Source organism: Sciurus carolinensis, chromosome 7, assembly GCF_902686445.1.
Source record: "Sciurus carolinensis chromosome 7, mSciCar1.2, whole genome shotgun sequence".
NCBI lineage: Eukaryota > Metazoa > Chordata > Mammalia > Rodentia > Sciuridae > Sciurus > Sciurus carolinensis.
The window spans coordinates 113964287-113991210 of NC_062219.1; the positions used below are offsets into that span (position 1 = coordinate 113964287).

Below are 26924 nucleotides of genomic sequence, written 5' to 3' on the forward strand. Positions count from 1 at the left end.
CGGCTCCACCTGCTTCCCCCCAGACCTCCTAGCCTCATACCACAGGTCTCCCACCTTCTGGGGCGGAGGGAACAGCAAGAGTTAAAAAAGAGGGAAGTGGTGTAGGTAGGGCCCCTGTGTGAGGGCGGGTGCGGGGGTGGGCCAGAGCCCCTGCGTGGGCTCTGGTGGCATAGTCCCACTGGAAACTGCCCTGGGCAGGGGCAGTCATGCTGGATCCCAGTTGCTATGACTTGTCTCTCCAGCTGCCACCTGCTGCCTTTCCCCTTGACACTTCTACTGCCATACCAGGTTTGGGCAGGGCGCGTGTACCAGGGTGGCAGGGCAGGAGGGTGTGCCTATTCTGGCCAACCCCATCGCTTCTGACGTTCTCTGCAGCTGACTAGGAGCATCCACTCCCACCCAGGTGGCAGGGCCAGCATGCCACCTGTCTCTTGCACCCCACTTGCATAAAAAGGTGGCTGTACTTATTGCAAGGTGGGATGTTGGTGCGACCGTGGGAGGGACAGAAAGCTGGGGCTGTCCATTCTTGCAGGTTCAAACTTAGGCATCTAGATCCAGGAAGGAGGTCCGAGGCACCTGCTGCCCGAGTTTCACCACTGTGGGGGAAAGTAGAGCAGCTTTGAGCCTTGGAGCTGGGGAGACAGAGGGCATGCAGATAAAGGTAATTACAGGGGAGAGCAGAGTTACTGACTCTCTGCCCCCATCCAGCACGCGCGCTCCAGGTCCTGGACTCTTCTCTCTGTCTTGGTAAGGGCGAAGGTTTCTTGTGGTATTTAAGAACAAAAGTGGGGGGATGTGGAAGGGTCCACAGGAATTTTGGGGAAAGACCTTCATGTTCCTCTCGTACCTGTGTGTGCCCTGAGGAGGTGGTGGCAGGTGGTTGGCCGGGATAGATCGCTGGAATGTTGCCCTAGGAGGTCAGTTCTCTGGGGGGTGGGGCAGGGGGTGACTTTCAGGGCAGGTGTCCTCAGGCTTCTCTGGCTGATGGGGTGGAGAAGCCAGCTGAGTGTCCCCAGCAGGGCAGGAGCTGAGCAGAGTTCTGGGTCTGGGGGACGGACCTCCCTGGAGCTGGGCGTGCTAGGCCTGGGATGGCACCCAGGCACTGCAGCCCTCTGGGCTTGGTGCTGCTGTTGACCTCTCTCAGATCCCAGCTCCTGGGGGGCAGGGCAGGGAAGAGGCCCCGTGGGGCAGGGGTGCCCAGGGAGGGGAGAGAGCTCCTCAGCGGGGAGTTCTGGGCTACTGCCTGTGGTCGTCTGATGGCCTCAGCCTGCTCTGGCCGCCCAGGCCTGCCCCCACCAGGCGTGAGTCACATCGAAAGCAGAAGCTGCCAGACACTGCGCGGGGTGAAGCGAGGCAGAACCAACTGTGCTATTTTGGAAGCTGGTTAATTCCCCTCCTGTCCCTCCGCCTCCCTGTTCTCAGGGCTCCCACCCTCTCCTGTTCTCTGCATTCGCCGTCCTTTGGGGACAGTTGGGATGGGACTCAATTTCCCTAGCATGTATGTGGAGAGGGCACTAAAATCTCCCCTTGCCATACCCTCCTCCCTGGCCAGCAGGTGCCTGCTTCTCGGGGAGCAGCCCCTGGCGGGTGTTGGGGGGCAGAGTGCCCCCTCCCGGTGAGAGCTGGCGGGCAGGGTGGCCCTGGCAGATGATGTCCTGCCTCTGAGCACCACCCCTCCCCCTGGCCATCTTTGGCCACCCTCGGACCAGCTGTCAGCTGTTTCTACCAGAGTGTGAGCTATAAGAGCTTCAGGTGCTCCCAGCAGTGAACCTCAGAGGGTTAAGAGGGATTTCCGGACCTTGAGGGGAGATATTTTGGGGCCCAAGGGCCTTTCCAGAACCTGTGAAATCATATGCCCTACAACAGCCACAGTAGATCCCCTAGTTAATGACTCTTTCTGGGGCATCCTAGACCTGCCTGGGGTTCTGGCCTCACATTTTAGGGTTTCTTTGGCACCCACATGAGCCTGGGGGCCTTGCAGAGCAGCCTGCAGCAGTGACAGGGTGACAGAGGCCCATGGGTGTGTGTTCCTGAGCTGGAGATGGGATGTTGGAGATGTTGGAGAGCCACCACTTGTCCAAGGGCAGCGTGGACAAGGGTCCCTGCCTCTCCTGCAGTTGTGTCGTTGGGGATAGGGAGGGCTTTACCAGTGTTGGGTGGGAGTGTTCTTGAGAGTTGGGCACAGCCTCTGCTGTGTGTGGCCGTGTCTCAGGGCACCCTAGAGTCAGAGCACTACCTGGTCGTTTGTACCCCTGTGATGTAGTAGGTGTCTGTTCATGCACTGAGAAGGAGGAGTCATCACCTGGTGACCAATTAAAATCGGGTCCTTGCCAGCCTCAGGTGAGTGGGCCTTGGACTTCTCATTGCTTGGATGGAGTTGGGGGTATAGCAAGTGGGAGGGAAGGGGAAAGCAGTGTGGAGAAGAGCCTGTCACAGGGGCTTCGGTGTCCCTGAGCCTCCTGTGTGTCCCCCACACACTGTCCTTGAGGTTGGCAGACCTCCCTGGGAGCTGTTCTGTGGAAGGCAAGCCCAGGAAGATGTACATGTGACAGGGAGCATCTCTACGTGCAAGAGATGGTGTGAGAGTGGGTGTGTCTCACTTGGCCATCTGGGTGACTTTTCCAGTGGTAGCCATCCCAGCTTTTAGGCTGTTCTGCATAGACATCGACTGCTTCCTCCCTCTGCATGGGCAACAGCCCGGTGCCCAGTGAGGCCACCAAGCACAGAGCCAGCATGCAGCCCTTCACTCCAGTCTCCACTTAGCTCTTCTTGGGCCCGAGAGGCAGGGCTCTTTGCTCAAGTTCACTATGGGGTTCAGAGTACCTTGTCTGTCCTTTAAAGTAGCTCTATCCTCCTGGGGCCTGCATCTCCCTGCTGTCTCCTCCCACACGTCACCAATTTCATGCTTGGAACCAAGTCCCCCAGCAGGCAATAAGTAGTTTCTTTATGGTGCCCACAAGTCTCATGGGTGATTTGTTCAAGTTGGTCTTCTGACTCGGTCGGCCTGGGCTGGGGCCTGGGAGAATTCCCAGTCGGCACCTAGCAGCTGTGATGCCTGTAGATCATGCTTTGAGTAGAAAGTACTTAAAAGGTCCCTGCCATCTAAACTCCAAACAGGTGGACAGGGTCACCAGGCAGGGAGCTAACACTCGCAGGCCAGGCCTATCATACACTTTCACTCCTCTTACCTCCTCTCTCACCCTGAGAAAGGTGGAATGACTGCCATCTATTGTACCGGCGGGGAAACTGAGACTCTAAGAGTTTAAGCACCTGCCTTTTAGTTGCAGCACATCTCTGGTAAGAGGCAAAGCCAGATTTGGACTCTGGGGCCTCAGTGTCCGTAGGGGCTGACCTACCTATCATCCTTGAAAACATAGCGCCCTTTGCTCACAGCGGGAGGGGGCAGGCTCAGTTGCGGAGAGAATACCTACAGTCCCAGCCTCTGAGTCCTTCCCGTCCTCAGCCCCCTTCCTGTCTGAGGAGCCACCTGTGAGCTGGACCCTCTCCCTCCATGCTCTCTGAACAGTGTTCCAGTGCCAGATCATCAGAGATGACAACTTGATAGAATTCCCCCAGGCCCTCTCGTGGCCCATGTTAACTGCCTCAGTGAAATCAGATGTATGGTCCCCAGGGCTCCTGTGCATGGATCCCCTTGGAGATTTAGCAGAGAAGATGTCTGCAGGTAGGGATGCCCTTGTCCTGGGGCATCTGGAAGGGCTGAGGGGTGCTTGGGCTTCTCTGGGACCTTCAGTAGGGTTCACTGAGGGTGGCATAATATGGGAGTGGGGCAGGCTTGGGGTGCAGGAGATAGTAATTCATCTACATGGGGGTCTTTCCTGTGTCCCCTGGTTTCTTCTCTTGCTGGAGTTGGTGGTGGTCACACACCCAGGAGAGGCCTGGACTCAAATCCCCACTTCACCATTTTTGAAGTGTGACCTTGAATAAGACATTTAACCTTTCTGAGTCTCAGTTTCCCCTCTGCCAGTGTTGTTGTTTGTCCATGAGGCATTTGTGGGGTTGCATGAGGTCTAACAGGGGCCACATATTTAGCCAGTGCTGGACACACAGTACGGGGTGCTTGCTGAACGAGTGACCCTGGATGAGAGAGTGTGTCTATCAGAGAGCATGGCCAATGGTCCTGTGTCTGCCCTAATGGGGGAGGGGGATGGACGCTCCAATGAAAAAGATAATTTCTCTGGAAGCTTCCTGGTAGCTGGGGAGCCCCTGGTAGGTGGCCAGGAAACAACTAGAGAACAAAGCAGAGTAGACATGGGCAGGACCCCGGAGTGGGTGCTACAGGAGTAGGGTGTGGGGGTAAGGAAGCGGGTTCCAGTCTCCTGGTCCCACTCCAATGCAGGAGAAGGGGCTGCCTGCTAGGGGGAACCTAAGACTGCAAGATGTGGGTAGACATGGGTGAGGGATTCAGCAACCTGTGTGTGTGAGAGAGACAGAGACAACAGACCAGCAGGAGGCAGAGACAAAGGGCATACGTGGTGTCTTGGCTGGATTCCAGGCATGTTGTGTCACAAGAATGGAGCACCCCAGGACCTTTCCAGCCCCTGCCCCACACCTACATGTCCCCCCGCCCTCGACTCCCTGTTCTGCCACTCGTGACAGTCCTCCTGGGTAGGCCTCGTGCACAGTTCCTGTGGTACAGGACGGGCGCCTTGCTGGTCTGGAGCGGCCTTTGAAGCTGCCTTCTGAGCCGCACAGTGGTCCCGCCTTGCCCTAGGCAGACAGTCTGGTCAGGCAGAGGCGCCGGCTCCCACCCTTTCTTGTGGGATGTGAGCTGGGACTTGAGGTTGATGGACCTGGGCTATGGGACCTGGAGGCCACTAAGCTGCTGCCTCTCCCTCCCCTCTCCTTCCTCTCCCTCCTCCCCAGTCCCTTAAGGGCTCAGAGGGTTGAAAGCAAGCCTCAGATTGCGCCCACCCCGCCCTGCAGCTCCTGCAGTGGACGGAGCATGTCCCAGGTCCCAGGGTTGCTCTGCTACACTGGTGCCATATGCAGGCCCCTTCTGGAGCCTTGGCTTCTCGTGTCATTCACTGTTTTCTGATCTTTATTCATCACAAACAGGAGTTGGAGCAACCCGTGCCAAGTGTTCCTACTTGGCAGAGCGATTCTATTGCATGAAAGACACAGAAGCCCACCCACATCTTGCATGGCAGCCTCTATGTGCTGTTGGAGATAGTGACATGGTGCTGGAGTCAGACTACAACTGCCTCTGGGTGGGGTCCCTGGGGGGAGGGGCAGCCTTCCAGGGTCCCGGGATGTTGTCTATCTCCACTAGGTGGCTGTAAAAAGGCAGCCAGCAGACTCCTCAGATCTATGCATTTTGCTGGGATCATTTGTACCTCAGCAAATCAGAAAAAGACCAAAACTATGAATTAAAAATGTTAAAAGCATGTACCACTGACCTCATTTCTGCTTCCCATACAAGAACCTTCCAAATCAAAAGTGCACACTTAACCCGGGGACTTCAGGTTGCTGTTTTTCAATATTGGAAGAAGCCGAAGGGCCCGTTGCCACCTTTCATAACCTCTAGGGAGCCACTGGACCAGATAATAAAACAACTTGTATTATTAAGTGTCTCCAATGTGCTAGGCACTGGGCTAAGTAGCCTGCCGACTCGGCATCCCTTTAGAATCCAAAGAACTGAATATAGTTCTTCTCATTTTCCCAGGTCCACTGCTGCACGGTCTGTAAAAACCCACGGCTTCGGGAGAGGCCTTTCTGCCCCTGTCCAGTGAGGATGGGTAGAGACCACGCTGCACCTGCCTGGGGCCCTCAGATGGGTGTGTGGATAGACACGGGTGGATGAATGGAGTCTCTTCCAAAAGGAATTAAAAGGAGCAGAAAGAGGGGGCTTGTGTAGGGATATTCCCAGTGGGCCTGGATGGAGTGACAGTGAACAGGGGCCACACAGAAGACACGTGGCTCTGCCCACACTTTTACCCTTGCAGAGGGTCCCACACCCAGCATCCCCATGTAGGGTACAGCAGTCTTGTGGGAGAGGCAGACCCAGCTGTCAAGCTCTGTGGACTGATGAGGAGACGGAGGCCATGCCAGACATTGAGGTTCAAGGCCTGCACTTGAACCCAAGTGCTTTGGTCCCAAGTCCTCTGCCCTTCCCATGGAATCTTATGGGCAGGACTAAGGGGCCCTGGGAGTTGTAGGAGACCTCTCAACCCCAGCTCCATTGAGACTGGGGCCAAGCCAATGTCCCCCAGGCCCCATGGGGCCCCATGACTGCCTTTGGGATTTGGAGTGGCCTTCCTCTGCTACCTCCTCTGCCAGAGGGAGCTCAGAGAAAAACAGAACCAACCCTGAACCTGGAATCCTTCCCCCTCTTCCCTTCCCAAGGCTGAGAGGCTCCCAGGAGGTCACAGGGTCCTGCCCACCTGGGCACTATTCAGGAGGCCTCCCTTGGTGGTCCATGTATTCGCCTGGAACGGACTAGCAGCTCCTGCACGATGGGAAGTTTGGAACAGATTCATTAGCGGGAAACCTCTTCCGACCACGGAGGCACAGAACCTAACAGGCGCCTGCCACTGGGCTCGCAGGCTTTGTTTCTTCCTTCAGCCGCCAGACGTGCTTTTCTGGGGACACAGGAAATTATTTCTGCCCTTTGAGGAGGGGTAGTTTTCTCTTCTCTGTTTGAGGGTTCCAGACAGTTCCATCATCTTGCACACCCGCTGGCCTGGGGCTGGATGGAAGAGATCAGCTGCTGAAACCTTCTGGTGGCTGGGGACTTCTTCAGAGGGAATCCCTAAAACAAAATGTGCAACCTTCCGCCCAAGCGCGGGACGGAAGCCAAACTCCTAGCTCAGGGTTAGGGCGGGGAGCCAGACAGCAGGACCAGCCCCCTCCACGCATCAGCTCTGGGACCTGGAGCAATAGCCTTTGCACTTGTGTTTCCTCATCAGTGAAGTGGGGACAGTCATGAAACTCATATTGCAAAGGACTGTGAAAATCAAATATGGCACTTCCCTCACAACCTGGCACGTGAGAACTCCATTAGCATGAACTGTTAGAAAAAAAGACAGTGCATTCATTATAGAAAAGAACACCGTCCCCAAAGATTGAAACACGCACACACACCCCCTCCTAACTGCATCATCCAAAGAAGTCAGTGATCATTTTGTGTATTTTCTCCCAAGAGTTTCTTCTACTTATTTTTACAGTGATGAGTGGATTTCGTATAAAATTTTGCATATTAATATTTGTCACTTGAAATATCCTCATAGTGTTTATTGTAAGCACAGCACCATTGGGGGGAACACACCAACTTATTTTACTATCCTTTTGCTGGGACATTGGAATTAAAAATTTTTTTTTCTCTATATAACGTGAAGTGCATCTGTTTGCATGAAAGCGTTTTGTGGGATCACTCTCTCCGGTGAGCAAATACAAATACATATTGCCAAAGTGTTTTATTCAAAGACATTGTACCGGAGAGAGGGACACACTAGCCATCTGTTGGAGGGCATTGTAAAGTCCTGAACACATATGTGGGTGGTAGGAGTGAAAGTAATTTGCGAAACTATGTAAGGTCTGCCTTCACTCTTAGGTGATTTTAAAAAATGAAACAAATTGTAAGTGAGCTGCTGGCTAAAGATCTCAAACAAGACACCAACACCTGCAACAAATTACAGAACATTCCGAGCCCCCCCCCCACCCGTCGGGGTCCTCCCTAGCAGCCACTCCCCCAAGGCTACGTGAGGATCCTGACTTCTAACACAGTAGATGCATTTTGGCTGTTTTTGAACCTTATATGTGCAGATCGTGCTGTACGCATTTTTGTGTCTGGCTTCTATTGCAACACGGTGTCTGTGAGAGCCGTTGGTGTCGTGTGTGACAATAGTTGTTTGCTCTCCTTGCCCAGCAGCATTCTGTTGTGTCACTGTGCCACACTTCTTTATCCATTTTTCTTTAATGGCTATTGGGTGGATTCTAGTTTGGGCTCCTATCCATGGTGCTGCTGGGAACATTCTAGCAGATGTCCTTTGGTGAACACATGGGTGCTTTTCTGGCGGGCATATAAGTAAGACTGGATTCGGCAGATCACGGGGTCTGGGTCTATGTGCTTCAGCTTCCTGCTCCAATTTTTAAAGGATCACGTGGAAAGCAGAAAAATCCCCCAATAGTTCAGGCCCCATAAGCGATCGGGGGACATGACTCAGCTAAAAGCAGCTTGAGAGACACTGCATGAAGACTGTGCCCCTCAGAAGGTTTATGTCTGGGGCTGCAATGAAAACCCAGCTGGGCCCTGTGTCCCTGCCTTGCAGCCGCAGCTGGCAGGGGGGTGCTAACCCTGATCCCGGTCTCTGCTGGCTCCTCTGGCTTCCCGGCTGGCCTGAACAACCACTGCACTGAGCAGAGTAGGACTTGGGCCAGACAGGGTGAGCTGGGGGCACCCCTTCTCCTTTGAAATGATTGGTAGCAGGTTGGACCCCACGCAGACCCCCAGAAGCTGTCCTGCCTCCTTCCCCTTCATTAAGACTCACCAGAGCCACACCTGTGCACATCGGAAGTCAAGCGCTTTGCATGTGGAAAGAGAAACTGTATAAACCTGTTCCCGTTGGCCACCCCTTTTTGTTGCCCTCCTCAACAGTTTAGGGTGCTGGGGAGCCCAGAATATTAATGAAAGGATGGGGCTCTGAGCCAGGCTGCCTTGATCACCTCTCCTTGCTGCTATTCACCTGCTGGACAACTTTGGGCAGGTCCCTTCACCTCTCTGCGCTTCAATTTCTTCCCTGAAAAAATGGAGACAGTGGTAGAAGTCCTCACTGGGTTGTTGTGGAGAATAATGTTGTGGAGAATAAATGAGTTAATGTTTGAAAAGCACATGGATAGCTCCAGCCCATGGCAAGCATTCTGTAAGCATGTCGCTCCCAGTATGAAGATCCTTCTAGTCTTTTCTACACATGTAACCATTTTCTGCCTAACTGGGCTCACGCTGTTTTATACTACAGTCTGTTTCTTCCATTCATGCTAACTGTTTGCTGTCTTCTTTGGATGGCTGTGATGTTCCTCTTTGGGGTCTTCTTTCTCCTTGCCTTTCCTTCATGGGGTCCAGTGACTTCTCCCATGCCCTCACCCCCATCCTGCCCACATATCTTAGGGAAGATTCTGACCTGGTTGTTCATACTGAGGTTTAAATGGCTGATGGGGAAGCCCACACACAGACTGGATGAAACCAGCTCTGGCACCCACCAGAGAAGACCAGGACCCCCCTCCAATTATCCAATGCCCGAGGGCCTCTGGGACTAGTTCCACACACTGTGTCTCCTTGAATCCTCATAGTGGCCCCAGGAGGCAGGTGCTTTTCTTGGCCCCACTTACAGAGATGAGGAAGGTAAGGCCCAGAGAGGTTCAGTCGTTTTCCAGGGTCACCGGGTCAGTGCAGGCCGTCTGTGGGCCACTCGTGGCTAAGCTGGAACTGAGCACCGGCTGAGGCAGAGAGGTCCCGGGCGAGCAGCAGCGGGAAACAACTGGTGGGTCTTGAGGGTGCCCGTGGGGGTGGCCAGGCCACTGGGAAGGGCGGGAATTCTCTGAGGTGACAGGCCTCTCCCTTTGGGAAGAAGTGTTACCTGGGGCGGGGACCGAAGAGAAGGTTCTATCCTTGGTGTCTGAGTGTGGTAGATCCACCAGGCTCTGGTGTCCTGAACATGTGCATGTGGACCCTCACCAGGCCTGGAGGACGTTGACTTCTCTGTCCCTTGTCCTGGCTCTGCTGGGTGCTAGGGAAGGCAGTGAGTGGCCCCCCAGGGTTGGAGAGTGAGCGAGCTGGCAGAGGGTAGGGGGTTAGCATGTCAGGGTATCTCCTGGACTACCCATATGCCCTAGAAGCCTCCCAAGTCCCTGCCTGCATCCCAGACCACAGCCACAGCAACCCAGGCTGGGAACCAGAATAGGAAAGAAGACTGGAACTTCGCACGCTCGGAGGGATGTGACAGGTTTGTCAAAGAGGCAGGCAGAGCAGGGGAAAGCTTTGTCTACTGGTGTGCAGACTCTCCTCACTGTTCTCTCCCATTCTCCCCCAGGAGGGTCACACAGATCCCTGGCAGGTGGGGGAAGAGAGGGGTCAGGGATTCATGTGTCCATTTTACAGACGAGGGAACTGAGGTCAGCCCAGCCAGGGAGAGACTGAGCAGGGCCCAGCAGAGTTCTCACCACAAGTCAGCTCCTGCCGGGCAGGGCCAGGCACCCAGCTCTTTGTCAGGGAAACAAGGATCTCGTTCTCCCCCAGCTCCCCCTGAGTCGGCTGGCACGGCCAGGCCCGGTGCCCCCACCCCCAGGGCCAACTGAAGTCAGATTGTCCTGGGAGGGGCAGCCCAGTGCAGCCCGGTGCAGCTGCAGGGAGCCGAATGGGCTGGGGTCAGAGCTGCAGGTCTGTAGGGCTAGTGTGCATGGTGGGCATGGGGATGTGAGGACAGGGATACCCCTCTGTAGGAGCGCAGGGAAGGGGGGTGAGCCCCAGAGGAGGCTGCAGCTGTGTGGCTGCCTCAGGATGAGGAGGTGGAGAGGCCTCTGCTTCCTCCTCCAGGGGCTGCCCTGCTGGGAGCTGGGCAGAGACCCGGGGCTGAGGAGGCCTCTTCGTTGATTAATGGCCTAAAGGGAAGAGAAGGAAGGAGGGCGAGGTGCTGGACACTGCGCTTTCAACCTCCAGGGTGGGAAGCCGCCTGTGGTGGTAGAGGGAGCTCTGGTTGGGAGTCAGGTGGCTTGGGCTCCATTCCTGGCTCTGGTCAACCAGCTGTGTAACCAGGGACGAGCTCCCTCCCCAGCATGGACCCAGAGCCACATTGCGTGGGACTGGGTCCCAGCACTGCCCCTTCTGCAAGACCCATTCCCGCCTATGCCTCCGCCTCTCCTCTATCTCACAGGGCCTCTGAGGTGCGCATGCTCAGAACCTGACCCAGTCTATAGTAAATGCTCCTAAGAACCCTAATCACTATTATTTCCATGATCCAGTGATTTTCACTGGATATTTGCCAGTACTTTCTGCTGACGTTGACTTGGTACAATATCTGTGTTGCTGCTTTCCTTTGTCTCTCCCCGAGGTCGGCTCATTCTTAGGAGCTTGGGAGGCAGCTCTGGCCTTCGGTCTACAGAGCGCAGCGCACCCTGCCAATCTTGTGCTGATCTGTATCTCACCGATTCAGCCTGGCAGGTACTTGCACTGACACATTGTTTTCATTTAATACTCTCCCCAGTCTTCTGAATTAGAAACTGTTTACAAATGAGGAAACTGAGACTCAGAGAGATTGACTTGTCCAGGGTCACACAGCAAAGAAGTGACAGAACTGGGACTCGACTCGAGCCTGTGTCTGCCCTAATTGAAAGCCCTTGCTCAACCACAAAGTGATTCTGCCTCTGGCAGAATCCCCAAGATGAAGACCCTCCAGCCTCTCCCAGTACCTTCCTGGAGTCTGGGGTATCTCCCAGAATGTCTCAGCCCAGGGCAGCTGGGTCCACCTGGCATGGTAGTTCACACCTGTCATCCCAACTACTTGGGAGGCTAAGGTAGGAGGATCACAAGTTTCAGGCCAACTTGGATGAGACCTTGTCTCAAAATAAAAAGGGCTGGGGATGTATCCCAGTAACACACACACATGCACACACACAAATTAATTTTAAAAAATCAAATAAATCACTGGGCATGGTGGTGCAGCCTGTAATCCCAGGGGCTTGGGAGGCTGAGGCAGGAGGATCTCAAGTTCAAAGCCAGCCTCAGCAACTTAGTGAGACCCTGTCTCAAAATAAAATACAAAAAAGGGCTGGGGATGTGGGGCAGTGGTTAAGCATCCCTGGGTTCAATCCCTGGTTTAAAAAAAAAAAGAAAAAGAAAAAGAGAAATCACTGGGTCCTACGACCAAGTTTTCATTTTGTGCACAGGGAGATGAAGGCTCAGTGAGAGGAAGCGACTTGCCTAGGGTTACTAGGTGAGCTAGGGACGGAGTGGGCCCAGCTGCAGGGTTCATTCTGTCCCATCCTCCTGCCTTCCAGACTCTGCTTGGGGGCCTGTCACATCTGCCCCGCAGTAGATCAGGGCTGATGTGTGTGAGGGCAGAGAAGTGTTCTCCGGGCCTCACAGCAGCTGGTGCCCTAAAGTGGCCCTTTCCTAGTGGGATTTTGCACTCTCTGTGAGCTCAGAGACTACATTTGCGTCTCCAGTGGCTGGTTCATATGTAATATCCATTGATTTAGCAGCTACTGAGTCCTAGGCTCCAGGCTAGAGGCTGAAGGTATAGCAGTAAACAAAACAGACTGAATGCCTGCCCTTGGGGGAGTTCGCATTCCTAGTAAGTAAGGGACAGACAATGAATGAAATAACTAAGCAAAAATGCATAGGATTTAAGATGGCGATAACTGATACGGAGAAAAAATAAGAGGGAAGGGCCGTGGGGAGTGTGGGGGTAGCTGGGGCTAGGGAGGTTGCAGTTTTAATACAGTGGTCATGGAGCATCACTGGAAGGTGATGTTTGAGCCTTGGAGGAGGTGAAGGAGTGAACCATTATGGTATCTGTGGAAAGAGCATTACAGGCAGAGGGAACAGCAAGTGCAAAGGCCCTGAGGTGGGAACATGCCTGGGGTGTTTGAGGATTGCAGAGGTTGGAGGTGTGGCCAGAGCAGATGGGAGAAGGGGGCGGGAGGTGACATCCAAGGGGAATATGCAGTGGCGGCAGATCATAGATGGCCTTTCAGGCCATGGTAAGGACTTCAGCTTTTACTGTGAACAAAGTAGGGGCCATGGAGAGCGCTGAACAGGAGACAAGGAAGGAGCTGACTTCGGTTTTAACAAGAGCTGTGTAATGGCTGAGTTGTGAGCAGAATATGGTGGGGAAGGACAGAAGGAGGGCGTTGACCTCAGGAAGCTACTCAGGGGAGGCGTGGCGCAGGTCGGCCCAGGGTGGGGGGAGCAGAGGTGTTGACAGATGAGGAAGTGACTGAGGCCAGATCTTATGGGATCGGGACACAGACCAGCGAAAGAGGAGTCAAGGTGGACTCCAAGTTTTGGGGGCCAACCAGCTGCAACAAATGAAGAAGAGAGCAACTTCGGTTCTAGTCTAGCAACCAGGAAACTCGGCTTCATGTCCCAGCTCGCTGGCCAGCTTGCTCAGGGGCCTTGGACAAATCCCTTCCCCTCTCTGGACTCAGTTTCTTCTCCTGTACCATGGGAACAAGCCCACTGGCACTGGCACTGGCCCCGCTCTGAGCCCCAGGGCTATGAGGAAGACGAGTGCGTCATAGGCCTGTCTCCCCTCATCTGCAGGGAGCCGGTGCCCACGGCCACCATGGCATCGCGCATCGGGCTGCGCATGCAGCTTATGCGGGAGCAGGCGCAGCAGGAGGAGCAGCGGGAGCGCATGCAGCAGCAGGCTGTCATGCATTACATGCAGCAGCAGCAGCAGCAGCAGCTGGGGGGACCTCCCACCCCAGCCATCAACACCCCCGTCCACTTCCAGTCGCCGCCACCTGTGCCTGGGGAGGTGCTGAAGGTAGGCCCTGCTCTGCTGCCCCTGCCCCCCACCCCTGGTCCCAGCCTCCATGGGAGCCGTGGCCTCTCCCTCTCCCTCTCCCAGGTGCAGTCCTACCTGGAGAATCCCACCTCCTACCACCTGCAACAGTCCCAGCACCAGAAGGTGCGGGAGTACCTGTCGGAGACCTACGGGAACAAGTTTGCCGCCCACATCAGCCCGGCTCAGGGCTCCCCGAAGCCCCCGCCAGCCGCCTCCCCCGGAGTACGGGCCGGACATGTGCTGTCCACCTCGGCCAGCAACAGTGCGCCCAACAGTCCCATGGCCATGCTGCACATCAGCTCCAACCCTGAGAAGGAGGTGAGTGAGGGCTGGCCAGCGGCCACCGTGCTGGCAGAGCCAGTGCCGAGGCTGTGCTCTGGGGACTCCTGGTCCCATGGCAGAAGCAGGGTGTCTCCTCAGAGCCCCAGTCTGAGGAGACACAGCTCTGCTCTTGGGGCGCTCCAGTCTGAGGGGAAAGTACCATTCTTACTTTTGAAAACTCTGCTATGGAAAAACATAAGGCACATCCAGGAAAGCCCAGCACCCCTGCAGAGCCCAGGTAGAAGGTATATGAAGAATCTCGCCGGGCGAGGTGGCGCAGCCTGTAGTCCCAGCGACTCAGGACCCTGAGGCAGCGGGATTGCAAGTTCAAGGCTATCTCAGCAACTTAGCAAGACCCTGACTCAAAATAAAAAATAAAGAGAGGTCTAGGGATGTACTCGGTGGCAGAGCTGGGATTTTGGTACTGGGATTCCCAGTCTCCACACACACAAAAAGAAAACAATCTCCCTGGGCTGGTGAGCTGCTAGGGAAGAATCCTTCCTGGCCTTGGGGTTCGTTGTGGGACCTGGACAGCTCATCCTTTCTCTGGGCCTGTTTCCTCCTCTTCTAGATAACTGGATGAGGTGGCTCCAAGATCCTTCTGGGTCAGCCCTGTCCCAGTGCCCTTTCCCTCTGTCCTTCTGCAGATGGGCCCTCCTCAGACTGACTTTTCTTATTTTCCAGTTTGATGATGTCATTGACAACATTATGCGTCTGGACAATGTGCTGGGCTACATCAATCCTGAAATGCAGATGCCCAACACGGTATTCCTGGGCGGGCTGGGGCGGGTTGCATGCACTGGGGAGGGTGGCACACAGGACACATGGAGACTTAGTCTGCAGAGAGCTCGCCAAGGTAGAGCCGGCATCTTGGTAGAGATGAAACTTACCTCCCTCAAATAATGTGACCAGGGGCAAGCAGAATTTTGAATCAAGAAAGATGTACCTCAGCTTGGGTGTATCATGGGGCTTCAGAAGGGAGCAAGGAGGCTGGGACAGTTTCTGGAGGATTCTTGGGAACTTGAGGAAGAAGGAAGTCAGGGGGATCTTATGGGAGGGCAATGTGTGTTCACACAAGGTCCTGGAGTTGATGAGTTCCTTTTGCACTCTGGGGCTCCACTCCTCTACCAAACCCAGGGCCCAGAGAACACAGACCCATGTCCCTCACTCTGGGGCTGATCTTGTCCCCAACCAGACAACCTCTCTCTCTGACAGCATCTGGAAGTGTGACCACACTCTGGATGTCCCAGGCAGGGCTGAGGAGGCCAGTGGGAAGTAGCTGGGCTTGGAATCCAGAGGCCTGGCTCTGCCATGATGTTAGGAAGTTCCTCAACCATCCTGAGCCCATTTTCTCAGCTGCACAATGGGAGTGAGGCCGTCCAATCAAGGATTGGGGGAAGATCAGATAAGGCAAAAAATTTCAAGAGCAGATTCTGCCCAAGAGGGACAAGCGTTTAGGCTGAGTGGGTGGCACTGCCAGAGCCCAGCCACTCTTTTTGAGATCCTGAACCTTAGCTGGGTAGTCCTGCTCCTTGGACCTGAGCCTATTCTTGCCCAGAGTCCACACCTCGGAGGGAGAGTTCCCAGTTCCTGCAGTGGGAGGTCAAGGAGTCAGTCCAGGATCCCTACTGCTCAGTGACATTGCTGAGTGGCTTAGCAGGAGCTGGCCAGGACCAGTTGGGTCTAAACCTGCAGCTAGCAGTAGGGCTGAGGAGGGAGGTGGCCGAGGAGAGGTGCAATGGTCTGTTCCCTTCAGTAGGTGCTGCGTGCATGGCAGAGTGTCTGGCCTGTGTTTTGCTCTGTACTCCTGCAGCAGGAGCTGGGAGATTGCCCCAGAACTCACTCTGTCCCTGTCAGACCCCTGCTTAAGCCTTCACTGGTTGCCCATTCTAGAATCCCAGGGACTTTGCAAGTCAAACAGGCAACCAGGACCAACTGCATCGCCTGCCCCTGCCCATCACACCCAACTCCTTGACCTTGAGCTCTTGGGAACGGCTGTCCTCAGCTCACTGACTGGTGCCACCCCCTGCCTGTAGCACCTTCCCTTCCTCACCCCTCTGCTCAGGACTCAGCTGAGCTCCACACACTCCAGGAAACCATCCAGAAACTCAGAATTGATTAGGCCCCTCCCTAGGGCTTCCATAGTGTCCTGCCTAATCCCATCACTGCTTAGCCACTGGCCCGGGGCTGCTCAGGGGCCCCTGCTCAGCTCGGACTCTGCAGACATCCAGGCTGAGTTGCTGGAGGAGGGGCCCGTGGTGAACTCTGATGCCCCTGGTGTCCCTGGGAACAGCTGCTCCTGGGACCATGGGCCCTGAAGGGGACTCCCCACAGAGAAGGGCTGCTCCCTGAGCCCCCCTCTCCCCTTCCAACAGCTGCCCCTCTCCAGCAGCCACCTGAACGTGTACAGCAGCGACCCCCAGGTCACACCCTCCCTGGTGGGTGTCACCAGCAGCTCCTGCCCTGCGGACCTGACCCAAAAGCGAGAACTCACAGGTACTGCCACCCTCCCTCCTAGAGCCCCGGCCAGCCCCGGCGCCTCCCTTCTTTTCTCCTCCCTCCCAGCAACACTCTCCTACCCTGGCCTCCAGATGCTGAGAGCCGGGCCCTGGCCAAGGAGCGGCAGAAGAAGGACAATCACAACCTAAGTAAGTCCTGCCTGCCCTGTCCAGCGCTCTCGCCTGACCTACACACTCTAGCCCGCCTCCCAGGCCACCTCTCCTGCTCTCCACTGTGGAGTCCCCACAGTGGGCGTGGTCCTGATTACCTTCTTTCCACCTCCTTTTTTAGGAGAGGGAGGGAGATGGCTCCTGGAAAGGGATGTCATGAAATCCCCAGTTGATCAGATTGCGTCCTCTAGGTCTGGAGCCTGGGGCCACCCAGGGGGTTGGGGAGAGCTAACCCCATGCAGCTTGCTGTGCTAGAGTCGACAGGCGGGCTCTTCCTCATGGCGCCCCTTAATTGTGTCTGCTCTGGGCCCTGACCCCCTCTACCTGTAGAGGTGTTGGTCACCCCTTACTTCCTAGAAGGCTACCCCTAACCCTAAGCCGCAGGTTGCTCCTGGGTGCCCCTCCCTGGGAGGTTCCCTACCCATCTTTCTAATGGCTTCCTCTGCAAATCTGCTACTGTAGTTGAGCGGAGACGGAGGTTCAACATCAATGACCGCATCAAGGAGCTGGGAATGCTGATCCCCAAGGCCAATGACCTGTGAGCAGATTTCTTGGGGGAGGGAAGAGGTCTGGGGGCAGGTGGCAGCCAAGAGGTATCGTCTGCCCCCACCCCACAAGGTTCCCAGGGGGAGTGATGGGAGAGACTGCCTCCTAAGAGCTCCTTGTCTGTTTGAGAAAAGAAGGTTCCTTCCTCTCTCAAGTCAGGAAAGCTCAAGACAGATGCGTCTCTGAGGGAAGCGAGGCTGGGAAGGAGGGAGGCTTCCTGAAGGAGGTATCTAGTTGCAGAGGTCTCTTGAGGGCACTGGACTGGGGGAAAGAAGAAAGGTGCGGACAGTGGGGGTAGTGAGGGCCAAGGCGGGCTTGGTTTTGGCAAGAGGAATGGAAGAGTTTGGCAAGGAGGCTGTTCGAGATTCCTTGGTTCCTTGGGATTAGCGAAGTGGGCCATGGTAACAGAAGTCACCTAGGAGGGCCCTTCTGTGCAGCCTCCTCCACACAGGGGATGGCCAGGTGTGGGTTGGTGGTTCAGGCTGGATCTGACAGGGTCTGAAACCAGCTCAGGGCAAGCACATGGCTGCCCCTCTGACGGCTCGCCCCACCGCTGCAGGGACGTGCGCTGGAACAAGGGCACCATCCTCAAGGCCTCGGTGGACTACATCCGGAGGATGCAGAAGGACCTGCAGAAGTCCAGGGAGTTGGAGAACCACTCTCGGCGCCTGGAGATGACCAACAAGCAGCTCTGGCTCCGCATCCAGGTCTGGCCCTGAACGTGGACATCTGGGCAGCTCTGACCCCTGTCCCCGATGGGCTCCCTGACCCTGGGGCAGGGCTTACACTCCTGAAATTGGAGACAGTGGAATGATGCCCCTGAGGAAGGAAGCCATTATGAGTCAGGTCATTATGCTGTGGTGACAAACAGACCCCAGTACCTCGAAGCAACAAATACCAACTGCAGGCTTTGCTCTGTGAGCCCCTCATTCTGGGGCCCAGGTTGGGGGTTGGGGGCATTTAGAGCGGGCTCTTAAAGCCACGGGTCCCTCTTAAGTACCAGCGTGTTATTTCTGCTCACGTGTGCTTGGCCAAGTACCCTCCACACCTAACCTGAGGGGATGGGAAAGTACACACCCACTAGGAGCCTGGAAGGTAGAGGGGTGAAAGCATTTGGTGGAGGAGCTAGGAATCACCACAGGGGAATAAGGAACAGGGCTGGACAGGGACCCAGCTGCTGGAACCTTGAGTTCCAGCCCTGTCCTGACTGTGGAGGTTCTCGTGTCCCCTTTGGACCTGAGACTGGTCCTCTGTATGTACAGGGAGGATCTGGCTGCAGCTTCTATGTCTCACGGTGAGTAATATAGTCTACATTAAAATCCAGCGCACACAGATGCACTCAGTGAAAAATTGACATTTATGAAAGAAAACTCATCCTTAATAGATGCAGTGCATTCTGATAATTTCTATTCCGGTCTAGTTTAGACAAGTCTATTTCAATTTAAAAAATGGAAAGAGAGCTGGTCAAGACTCACCATGGTGGTTTCACAACCCACTAATGAGTTACGACTTGTAGTTTGGTCTAGACTCCAGAGCCGCACTCTGCTTTCCTCCAGCTGAGACGTCCCGTGGCGGGGGTGCAGGGAGGGGCGGTCTGGCGCTGGTGCCAGGGTGTGTGCCCCAGCCTTCTGTCTGTGCCCCAACCCTGCAGGAGCTGGAGATGCAGGCCCGAGTCCACGGCCTCCCCACCACCTCTCCATCAGGCGTGAACATGGCCGAGCTGGCCCAGCAGGTGGTGAAGCAGGAGCTGCCCAGCGAGGAGGGCCCAGGGGAGGCGCTCATGCTGGGGGCAGAGGTCCCCGACCCCGAGGCGCTGCCAGCTCTGCCCCCCCAGGCCCCGCTGCCCCCACCTGCCCAGCCACCATCCCCATTCCATCACCTGGACTTCAGCCACAGCCTGGGCTTTGGGGGCGGGAGTGACGAGGGGTCCACAGGCTACTCTGATCCCCTGGGGCCAGAGCATGGCTCCCCATTCCCCAACCTGTCCAAGAAGGATCTGGACCTCATGCTCCTGGACGACTCCCTGCTGCCGCTGGCCTCTGACCCCCTCTTCTCCACCATGTCCCCCGAGGCCTCCAAGGCCAGCAGCCGCCGGAGCAGCTTCAGCATGGAGGAGGGCGACGTGCTGTGACGCCGGCTGCCCCTGTGCCAGGGGACAGGGGCAGGCCTGGGGGCTGGGAGGGCAGGGTTTCCTCCCTCCCACCCTTCAGGCTGCTCTCGTGTGTGAAGTAGCCACCTGCCCTGCCTCACTCCTCCCTGTTGGCCCCCTGTTTGGACATAGTGCCAGCCTGGCAGCCTGTGGGGTCGGGAAAAGCCCCCACTGTCTCAGTGCCCCCCCCAGAGGCAGCCCAGCTCTGGGCTGGATGGGAATAGGCTCCTGGGGGTGCGATCATGGGGGAACGGAGGGGACAGGGGGGACTAGAGGCAAGAAGAGAGCCTGGCAGGGGAGGTCCTGTCTTCTGAGGCTGAGCGCCCCCTCCAATGGAGGACATGTTGAGCAGGGGTTCAGGAAACTCCTCTGTGGAAGGAACTGGCCAGGGTGCCCAGGCCTGCCTTTCTGGGACTTGAGTGGCAACAAGCCCATCCCCCAGCCTGGTACTGCCCCCCACAGGTGGGGCACCCACCCCCCTTTGGTGCTAACAACTCTCCCCAGGGTGGTATGAGGGTGGGGTGGCCAGAAGAGGGGGCTGGGCTCAGGGTGGAGCACCGGGTCCCTGCTAGAAGAGCAGCTCCCCTCCGGACCTCCCACTTTGTGCCTTTAGTAAACACTGTGCTTTGTACCTGCTTGTCCTATCTCTTTGGCATGGCCTACGGCTGACATGAAAGGGAGCCAGGAAAGGGTACTGAGAGGAGGAGGCGACCTGGATTCTCCCAGCGCCTCGGCTCTGCCCCCCAGTGAACCCAGAGAAGCAAGCTAACTTACTGGGTTTGGGTGCTGATGGGGGCACTGTGTCTTCTTAAGGCCACGAGGTGGCACTGCAGCCACGCTGTCCCACACCTCCAGCTGTGGCCTGAGAGCCAGGAGCCACCTTGTCTGACCGCCTTATCTACCATCCTCAGCTGCTTCCCGGGGGCACCTCAGCCCTGGACTGCCTGCCCTGGTCTAGTGAGGCCTCACCAGCTTCTCCCCCTCCCTGGGTGGTGAGAGACCCAGCTTTAGACTCCTAACAGGATGTCTGGGGACAAGGCCCCTCTTCTCTCCGACTTAGTGTCTCTAAGGACAGGCTTCTGTGGGCTGTGTCCTTCTATGGGTTTAGAGAAAGGGACCTGTGTGAGCTATTTTGGGAGCACAGGACACTGGGTGTGAGTCAATGATACGGTTCTGCTCCCACTCTGCTCTGGCACTGCCTGGCGATGAGGCGTCTGCAAATCCCCACAGTCCTCTCACCATGCAGTGGTTCCCCAAGGCCTTGCTTGGAGATTCCGGATGTTGAGAACTCATCCAGGCTGAGGAAATGAGCTTGGGGCAGTGAGGGGTCCAAGGTGTGTTGGGAGGAGAGAAGAGCGGGTCTTCTCAAGCTTTGCCCAGCGCCTTCCCACTTTCCAGTCTCTTCAGACAGAGACCAAACGGGCTGAAGAGGCCTAATTAAAAAAAAAAAATTCCACGATGAAAATGGCTAAGCGGGCAATTTCCTCCTTGTGGAATGGGAGATCAGATCAACGCTGGAGCAATTAATGTGCTAGGGGAGAGAGGGAAAGGAGGCCCAGCGGCCTGGGCAGTAGGGCGGCTGAGCTGGTGGAAGCTGTCGGATTAATCTCAAGGTCAGATGGAGCCATGGATGACCTTGTGGAGTCTGTGCCAGTCTGGGCATTGGCACCTCCTGGTTCCAGGTCCCACCCCATTGCCTGAATCGGCCTGTGCTCTGGGAGCCCCACTCTGAACCCACGGGGCAAGCCCTGGGCTCCGGCTGGGGTACACCTGAAGACACAGGCCTGGCTTCCTTGGCACTGGAAGGGTTGCAGGTCTGGGGAGTCTCAGGGCTGGTCCTTCGGGTGATTGAGAAATCTCACCCTGCCCTGCTTGGTCTTCTCCTTCCCTCTAGGGGTTCGTTCATTGGAGTGGAGACCTATTCCCCTGCTTCCTCACAGAGCTCCTCAAAAACACCCTATCCCGCTTCCCACCTACCTGCTGGCCTCCTGGCCCCTGGGCTCCTGCCTCTTGGCCACCACCTGCGACCTGGAGAAGTGGGTCTAAACAGCCCATTGGACAGCATCCAGGGAGTTGGTGGGGTTCTTTCCACAAGAGGGCGCTCTGAGCCAGGACCAGGCCTCTTGCCTGCCAGGGTGGAGGAGTCTCAGACAAACTGAATGTTCCAAGCTGTCTGCTGGGGTGGTTTCCACTCTGCCTAGGGGTCCCATCTTCCTGTCAGTTTGGTTAAGGATGGCCCAGATCATTTCAACCAGCCACCAGGATGTGTATCTGAGACGGGCCTGTGCAACCTTTACCTGTGACTGGAATGGAGTTAGGCAGTCGGCTTTGGCTGGTGGTCTTGAATGTCCCTGATTAAATAAGGGGAATGCAGGCCTCACCCTTGCTCTTTACAGTCGACCACACCTTTGCAGGTGTGGGATCCACAAAGGGGGCATTTATTTTTTAAATGCAGACAGGGGAAATGGGCTGTGAAGGCAGGGTGGCCTGTTCGGCCCTCTCCCCCTTCCTTTCAGTGAGGAAGTGACCCCCCTCCCCGCCCCCAGAACAAACTGAAGTGTAATGTTGTGTCTGGGGAAGGGATCCAAGCTAGGTAGGAAAGGACAAGCAGCTGTAGCTCCCTTGGAGCTCCTGGGGCCCCAATGCAGGAGTCAGTACCCTTCCCAAAGGTGGGGAGAATGGCCCCACTGTCCTCAGCTCCAGGTCCTGTGTCTGCCTGTCTGTCCACACCAGCACTCTCTTCCTTAGTACCTACCTCGTCTACATTAGGCAGTTCTGAATGTCTGCATGTGCCCTGCCAGCTGGAGGGCAGCCTGGGAAAAAAGAGCAGAAGCTCAGAATGTCCTGCTTGGAATTCTGCACACATGATTCTTTTAAATCAGAGATTGTCGCTTTATTATTTGGGGCCATTAACTTGGATGAGGCTGATACATACTATGGATCTTCTCTCCACGTGCACACACAGCCTCCTAAAAACTAGCTCCAAGTTCAACACTCCCTCTCTCTCTCAACCCATTCTCCCTGCCCCAACTCAAAGCCTATTCCCCTCTTCCACCCCTCCAAGTCCCCTGCCTGGTCAGCTAGGGCAGCTAGAGAGAGCCCTTTGATGCCGTCCTGTCCCCACCTCCCAGGGCCCCCCGGCTCCCAGGGTCCAGCCCCATCCCCCTCTCAGTCTCCTCCAGCCTCATCTTTTTTCTTTGCTCTCTCTTTTCCGAGGGGGGCAGTGGAATTTATACAATATTTAAGCAGCCAGAGCCGAGTCCGGGAAGATATTATTAATGTAAAAGGGACGGGCTGCAAATGCTTTTGGACCTGGTTACAATTAGAGGGTGATTTTTCTAAAGGTCAATGAATTCAGATAATATCCACAGGGGGGAGAGAAATTTAATACCTTTTTAGTGAATTAATTAATTATAATATTATATCGGCTTGGGGTTCTTTTCCAGAGTGATTAAGGGAGCGATCCGTCTTCTGTGAGTCCGGGGAGCAGCGCTTGCTGCCGGAGAGGACCCTGTCTCAGGGCTCTGGGCTGGGGGCCCTCCTTTCTCTTCTCACCCTGGCAGTGGCCAGGTTGCTGGAGGGGCCATGGGGCAGGAGGCCCTGGCTGGGGTGACAGGCACAGTGATTGGCAGTGCCCCTTCCCCTCAGCTCGTGCGCCCCCAGTCCCAGGCCTGGCCCTCCTCCTGCGGCCAGGTCACCAAACCTCTCATCATGGTGGTCTGAAGAACACAAGGGACATGACCTTCTTCTTTGCACTTGGAGAACCTGAGGCCCACAGGCTTCAGGGTCTTTCTTGGCTCCACTGTGAATTAGGACAGACTGGCAGAGCCGCGTGGAAATACTGAGAAAATAGGAGGAACCCCACATACTTCTCTCCAATCGGGCTTTCCAAACACTCCCTCACCAGCCAGAGGTCTATGGGGCTCCTTTGAGGGTCCACCCTCTCAGAAAGGTAATTTCAGGGCATAGAGTGTGCCCAGGCTCTGCTTCACCACACCAGTACTGATGCGTCAAGTGGCTACAAGGCCCAGGGAGGAACTAGTCTAGATTTCTGTTGCTGCAGGGACCTGAGCAAGGCGGGGGAGAGGTGCTTTCCATCACTGGTTCATTCGCTCCTGGGCTCAGTCATACATTCATTCTACAAACATTTGTGGCATACCGGCTCTTGTCATCAAGAACCTGAAACAGCCCTTCCTGAGCTCTCCTAGAACCTCAGCGGCTCACCCAACAATGGAGGGAGAGATGGGAGGCACCACTCCTTGCGGTTCCTCTGTGCCCAGACAAGTACTCACTCAACCTGGGGGCATAAACACTGGTGGGCTGGAGTGGCATAGCACCTGACAAGGTCAAGCACCCACTTAGGAGCTGGCCCAGTGCTGGCTTCTGGGAATTCTTGAATGGATAAGGCCTAGTCTAGGTCTTCAAGAGCTGGAGTGGGCATGGGGGACACAGGTACACAAACCTAAGGCAATGAGTCGGGGTGGGTTTAGAGAAAGGGGCAGGGGTGACATCAAGCTGAGTCCCGAGGGTCCAGGCTGAGGAGGAGAGCAGCATGGAGGGCGGTGGAGGGGTGTTCCAGGCATGGGACACAGAATGTGTGAAGGTCTGATGGAGGAGGGACAGACCCTGCTGCAGATGAGAGTCATGCCCGGACTGGTGGCAGGGGAGGCAGGGTGGGTGGCCACCCCTGCTGGCCCGCAGTCTCTGGCTTGTTGAAGGGGAGGCTATTCCACAGGTCACAGGTTGAGTCCAGGAAGGCAGGGAGCAGCAAAGCCAAACAGACCTGCACTTACAGGTGGGCTCTCCTTGGCTTGCTGTGTGGCGAGCTGTCCAGGGCCTCAGTTTCCTCATCTGTAATGGGGATTGCAATATTCACCTACCAAGGTGGTTGTGGAATCACAGCAATGACCAAAGGGAAGAGCCAAGCACTGCAATTCCCTGATGCCTGTGGCCCCTGACACCCCAGCCTCCTCATGGCTCTCTCCCCGGGAGGGTCAGGCCCCCTTGTGCCCTCCAGGGGGTGCCAGTGGAGGATCCAGCCTGGGGTCCTTTCTTGTGGGGGAGAGGGACCTTTCCTGTCCTCCCCTCGATGGCTCATCACTCGTCCCCACCTCCCCAGCTCCTGCCCTGTGCCCCCAGCCGGCTCCCAGCGCCCCTCCCCCAGCCCTCTCCGTGTGCGGCGGCCCGGGGAGGGCCTTCCCATTGTACTATCTTTGGGCCCTAAATTAAAATTGATGACATCTTGAAATGAGCAGTGAGGGTAATTTTGCTTCTGAGCCGGGATGCTAATGAGGCCCCTTAATGGCGCAAACGCCGAGCTGATGGGTCGTGTGTCACGCGCAGCGGCGAGGGGGGTAATGGCCGCGGTAAGTGCCGGTAATTACACCCTGTCTCGCTGTATTTTGGCAGGCCTGGTGGGAGAGCGGGGGCTCAATCACCGCCGGTGGGGCGCCCCCCACCCACCACGGGGCTGACAGCCAGAGATACCCCCTGGGCCAGCCAGGCGCAACTCCAGCCACACCTAGAGAGGGTCTGGGCCCAGCCCCCCACCGCACACAATGGGCGACACACATAGTCACACATACCCAGTGACACCACTGCGCACCCCTCACCCCATACATAATTCACCTCCACGGCCCTGGCACCCCCCGTGTGCACAGAGGGCATGCACAGACGCACGTATAGGGCACATGCAGCCCAGTCCCCTGCTCCCGCAGCTCCATACGGGTACTTACGAATACATTCTCACATTGTCCACATTCATCCAGGGCCCACCGTGTTTCATATCTGCAGGCTCTAATCCTCCCAGTTCTCTTCCCAGACAGGTAATATTATTACTCTCATTTTATGATGCAGAAGCTGGGCAACTTGTCCTAGATCACACAGCTGGGTAGTGACAGGGGCAGAACTGGAATTCAGATCTGTTTTACTTTGCAATTTTCCCACCCCCACACTTCCTCTTCCATTTGCCTGCATATATATGCTGCTCACTGTATCAACATGCGCACACACGTGCATGTGCACACACTTATTACACACACATCACTTATATCCTCTGTGCACCCAAAGACACATATAAACCTGCTGTGCAAATATTCACTTGCATGATGTTCACACATACATGCAATGTGTGCATACGTGTAGGGCATGCTCAGGTCACGTATGTTCCCCCTCCAAGCACACAAAGCATGCAGTGTGTTGCAGAGAAGGAAGCCTGGTGGCGCTGGTGTGGTCAGGCTGTCTCTTCAGGCTTTTTTTTGCAGAGCTGGGATGGAACAGTGCTTCACCTATGCTCTACCACTGAGCTCTATCCCCAGCCCTCCACTCATTTTTTTTTTTTTTTCGTGATGCTGGGGGTCAAACCCAGAGCCTTGAGCATGCTGAGCTCACTCTCCACCACTGAGCCGCAGCCCCATCCCTCACTGTTGCTAAGGTAGAATGACACAGCCACACAAAGGAGCGTGCTGTGCCCTCCCGCAAACCCCTGCAGAATCACACACTGGGTGCACACGCACACATTCATCCTATGTGTGTGCACACGTGCCCGTGTGGTGTCTAAGCCCCGGCACATGCAGCATGCTTTTTTTTTTCCTTTTGGCATTGGGGGTTGAACCCAGGAGCATTTTATCACTGAGTTACCCCCCAAATCCCTCCCCTTTTATTTATTTTTAATATTTGTATATTTTTGAGACAGACAGGGTCTGGCTAAGTTGCTGAGGCTGGCCTTGAACTTGCAATCCTCCTGCCTCAACTTCCTGAGTTGCTGGGACTACAGGTGTGCACCACCACGCCAGCACAACACTTATCTCTACACACACGCTGACCACAGCTGTCAACACATAGCAATAGTGTAGAGCCCAGGCGTGCCTGCCTGTGACACTGGAAACCCACAAAGCCCGTGGGTATTTGTCATGGGTGTGTCCTGCAAGCGTTTAGCAATCCTACATTTGCAGGGGGTTCAAAGTTGAACTCCCTGGGCTCTCAGTCTAGGCCCATCACTATCTGCTGTGCTACTAACCCTCTGCCTCATTTTCCTCCTCTGTAAAATGGGGCTAATAATAGTGTACCTGCCCCACAAAGATGTCAGGAGGATTAAATGAGCTAACAGATGTGAAGCATGTAGTATCTGGCACCATGGTAAGCCTAATAAACGTGGGGGCAAGGTGTAAGTCATGCCATAGGACACCCCTCAAGTGTGACATGCGCAGTAGGAGGCTGAGAAGGGAAAGGTCACCTAAGGCTGGAGTGGTCCTGGAGAGCCTCCTGGAGGAAGAGGGCTTTGGGTGGGGCCTTGAAGGACTAGCCAGTGTTTGCCAAGCACCTCTGTGTACGAGATCCTGAGCGTAGTGTTTTGTACGAATTATCCCTGGGCCTCTGTGAACCTCAGGAGGGGAGACTGACAAGTCCACATTACAGATGAGAAGTGGGGAGAGGCTTGCAACGTGTCCAAGGACAGGAAGGAGGGCATGGGAATTCCACGAGGGATGCCTGGCAAGCATTAGAAGTAGAGCAAGAGGCCAGGCGTGGTGGAGCACCCCTGTAATCCAAGCGGCTCGGGAGGCTGAGGCAGGAAGATCACAAGTTCAGAGCCAGCCTCAGCAACTCAGTAACTTATAGAGGCCCTAGGCAACTCAGCAAGACCCTGTCTCTAAATAAAATAAAATCTTAAAAAGGGCTGAGAATGTGGCTCAGTGGTGCAGTGGTTAATCACCCCAG

The 26924-nt window shown here is 55.7% G+C and overlaps 1 protein-coding gene across 2 annotated transcripts in view; it reads left to right on the top strand.

The window, feature by feature from the left end:
* The window catches only part of Tfeb (transcription factor EB), a 46760-nt gene extending 23108 nt beyond the window's left edge, over positions 1–23652 (top strand). Inside the window, exons 2-9 of one of the 2 annotated variants that reach the window (XM_047558642.1) lie at positions 13277–13502; positions 13587–13841; positions 14529–14609; positions 16220–16340; positions 16436–16492; positions 16976–17051; positions 17619–17766; positions 18711–23650. In XM_047558642.1, the coding sequence (XP_047414598.1) occupies positions 13299–13502; positions 13587–13841; positions 14529–14609; positions 16220–16340; positions 16436–16492; positions 16976–17051; positions 17619–17766; positions 18711–19190 (1422 nt within the window). In that variant the 5' untranslated portion in view covers positions 13277–13298 and the 3' untranslated portion in view covers positions 19191–23650. Of the gene's footprint in view, positions 1–13276; positions 13503–13586; positions 13842–14528; positions 14610–16219; positions 16341–16435; positions 16493–16975; positions 17052–17618; positions 17767–18710 lie in introns of both variants that reach the window. The other variant, XM_047558641.1, reaches the window with a different exon arrangement.
* The last annotated feature ends 3272 nt before the right edge of the window (positions 23653–26924 follow it).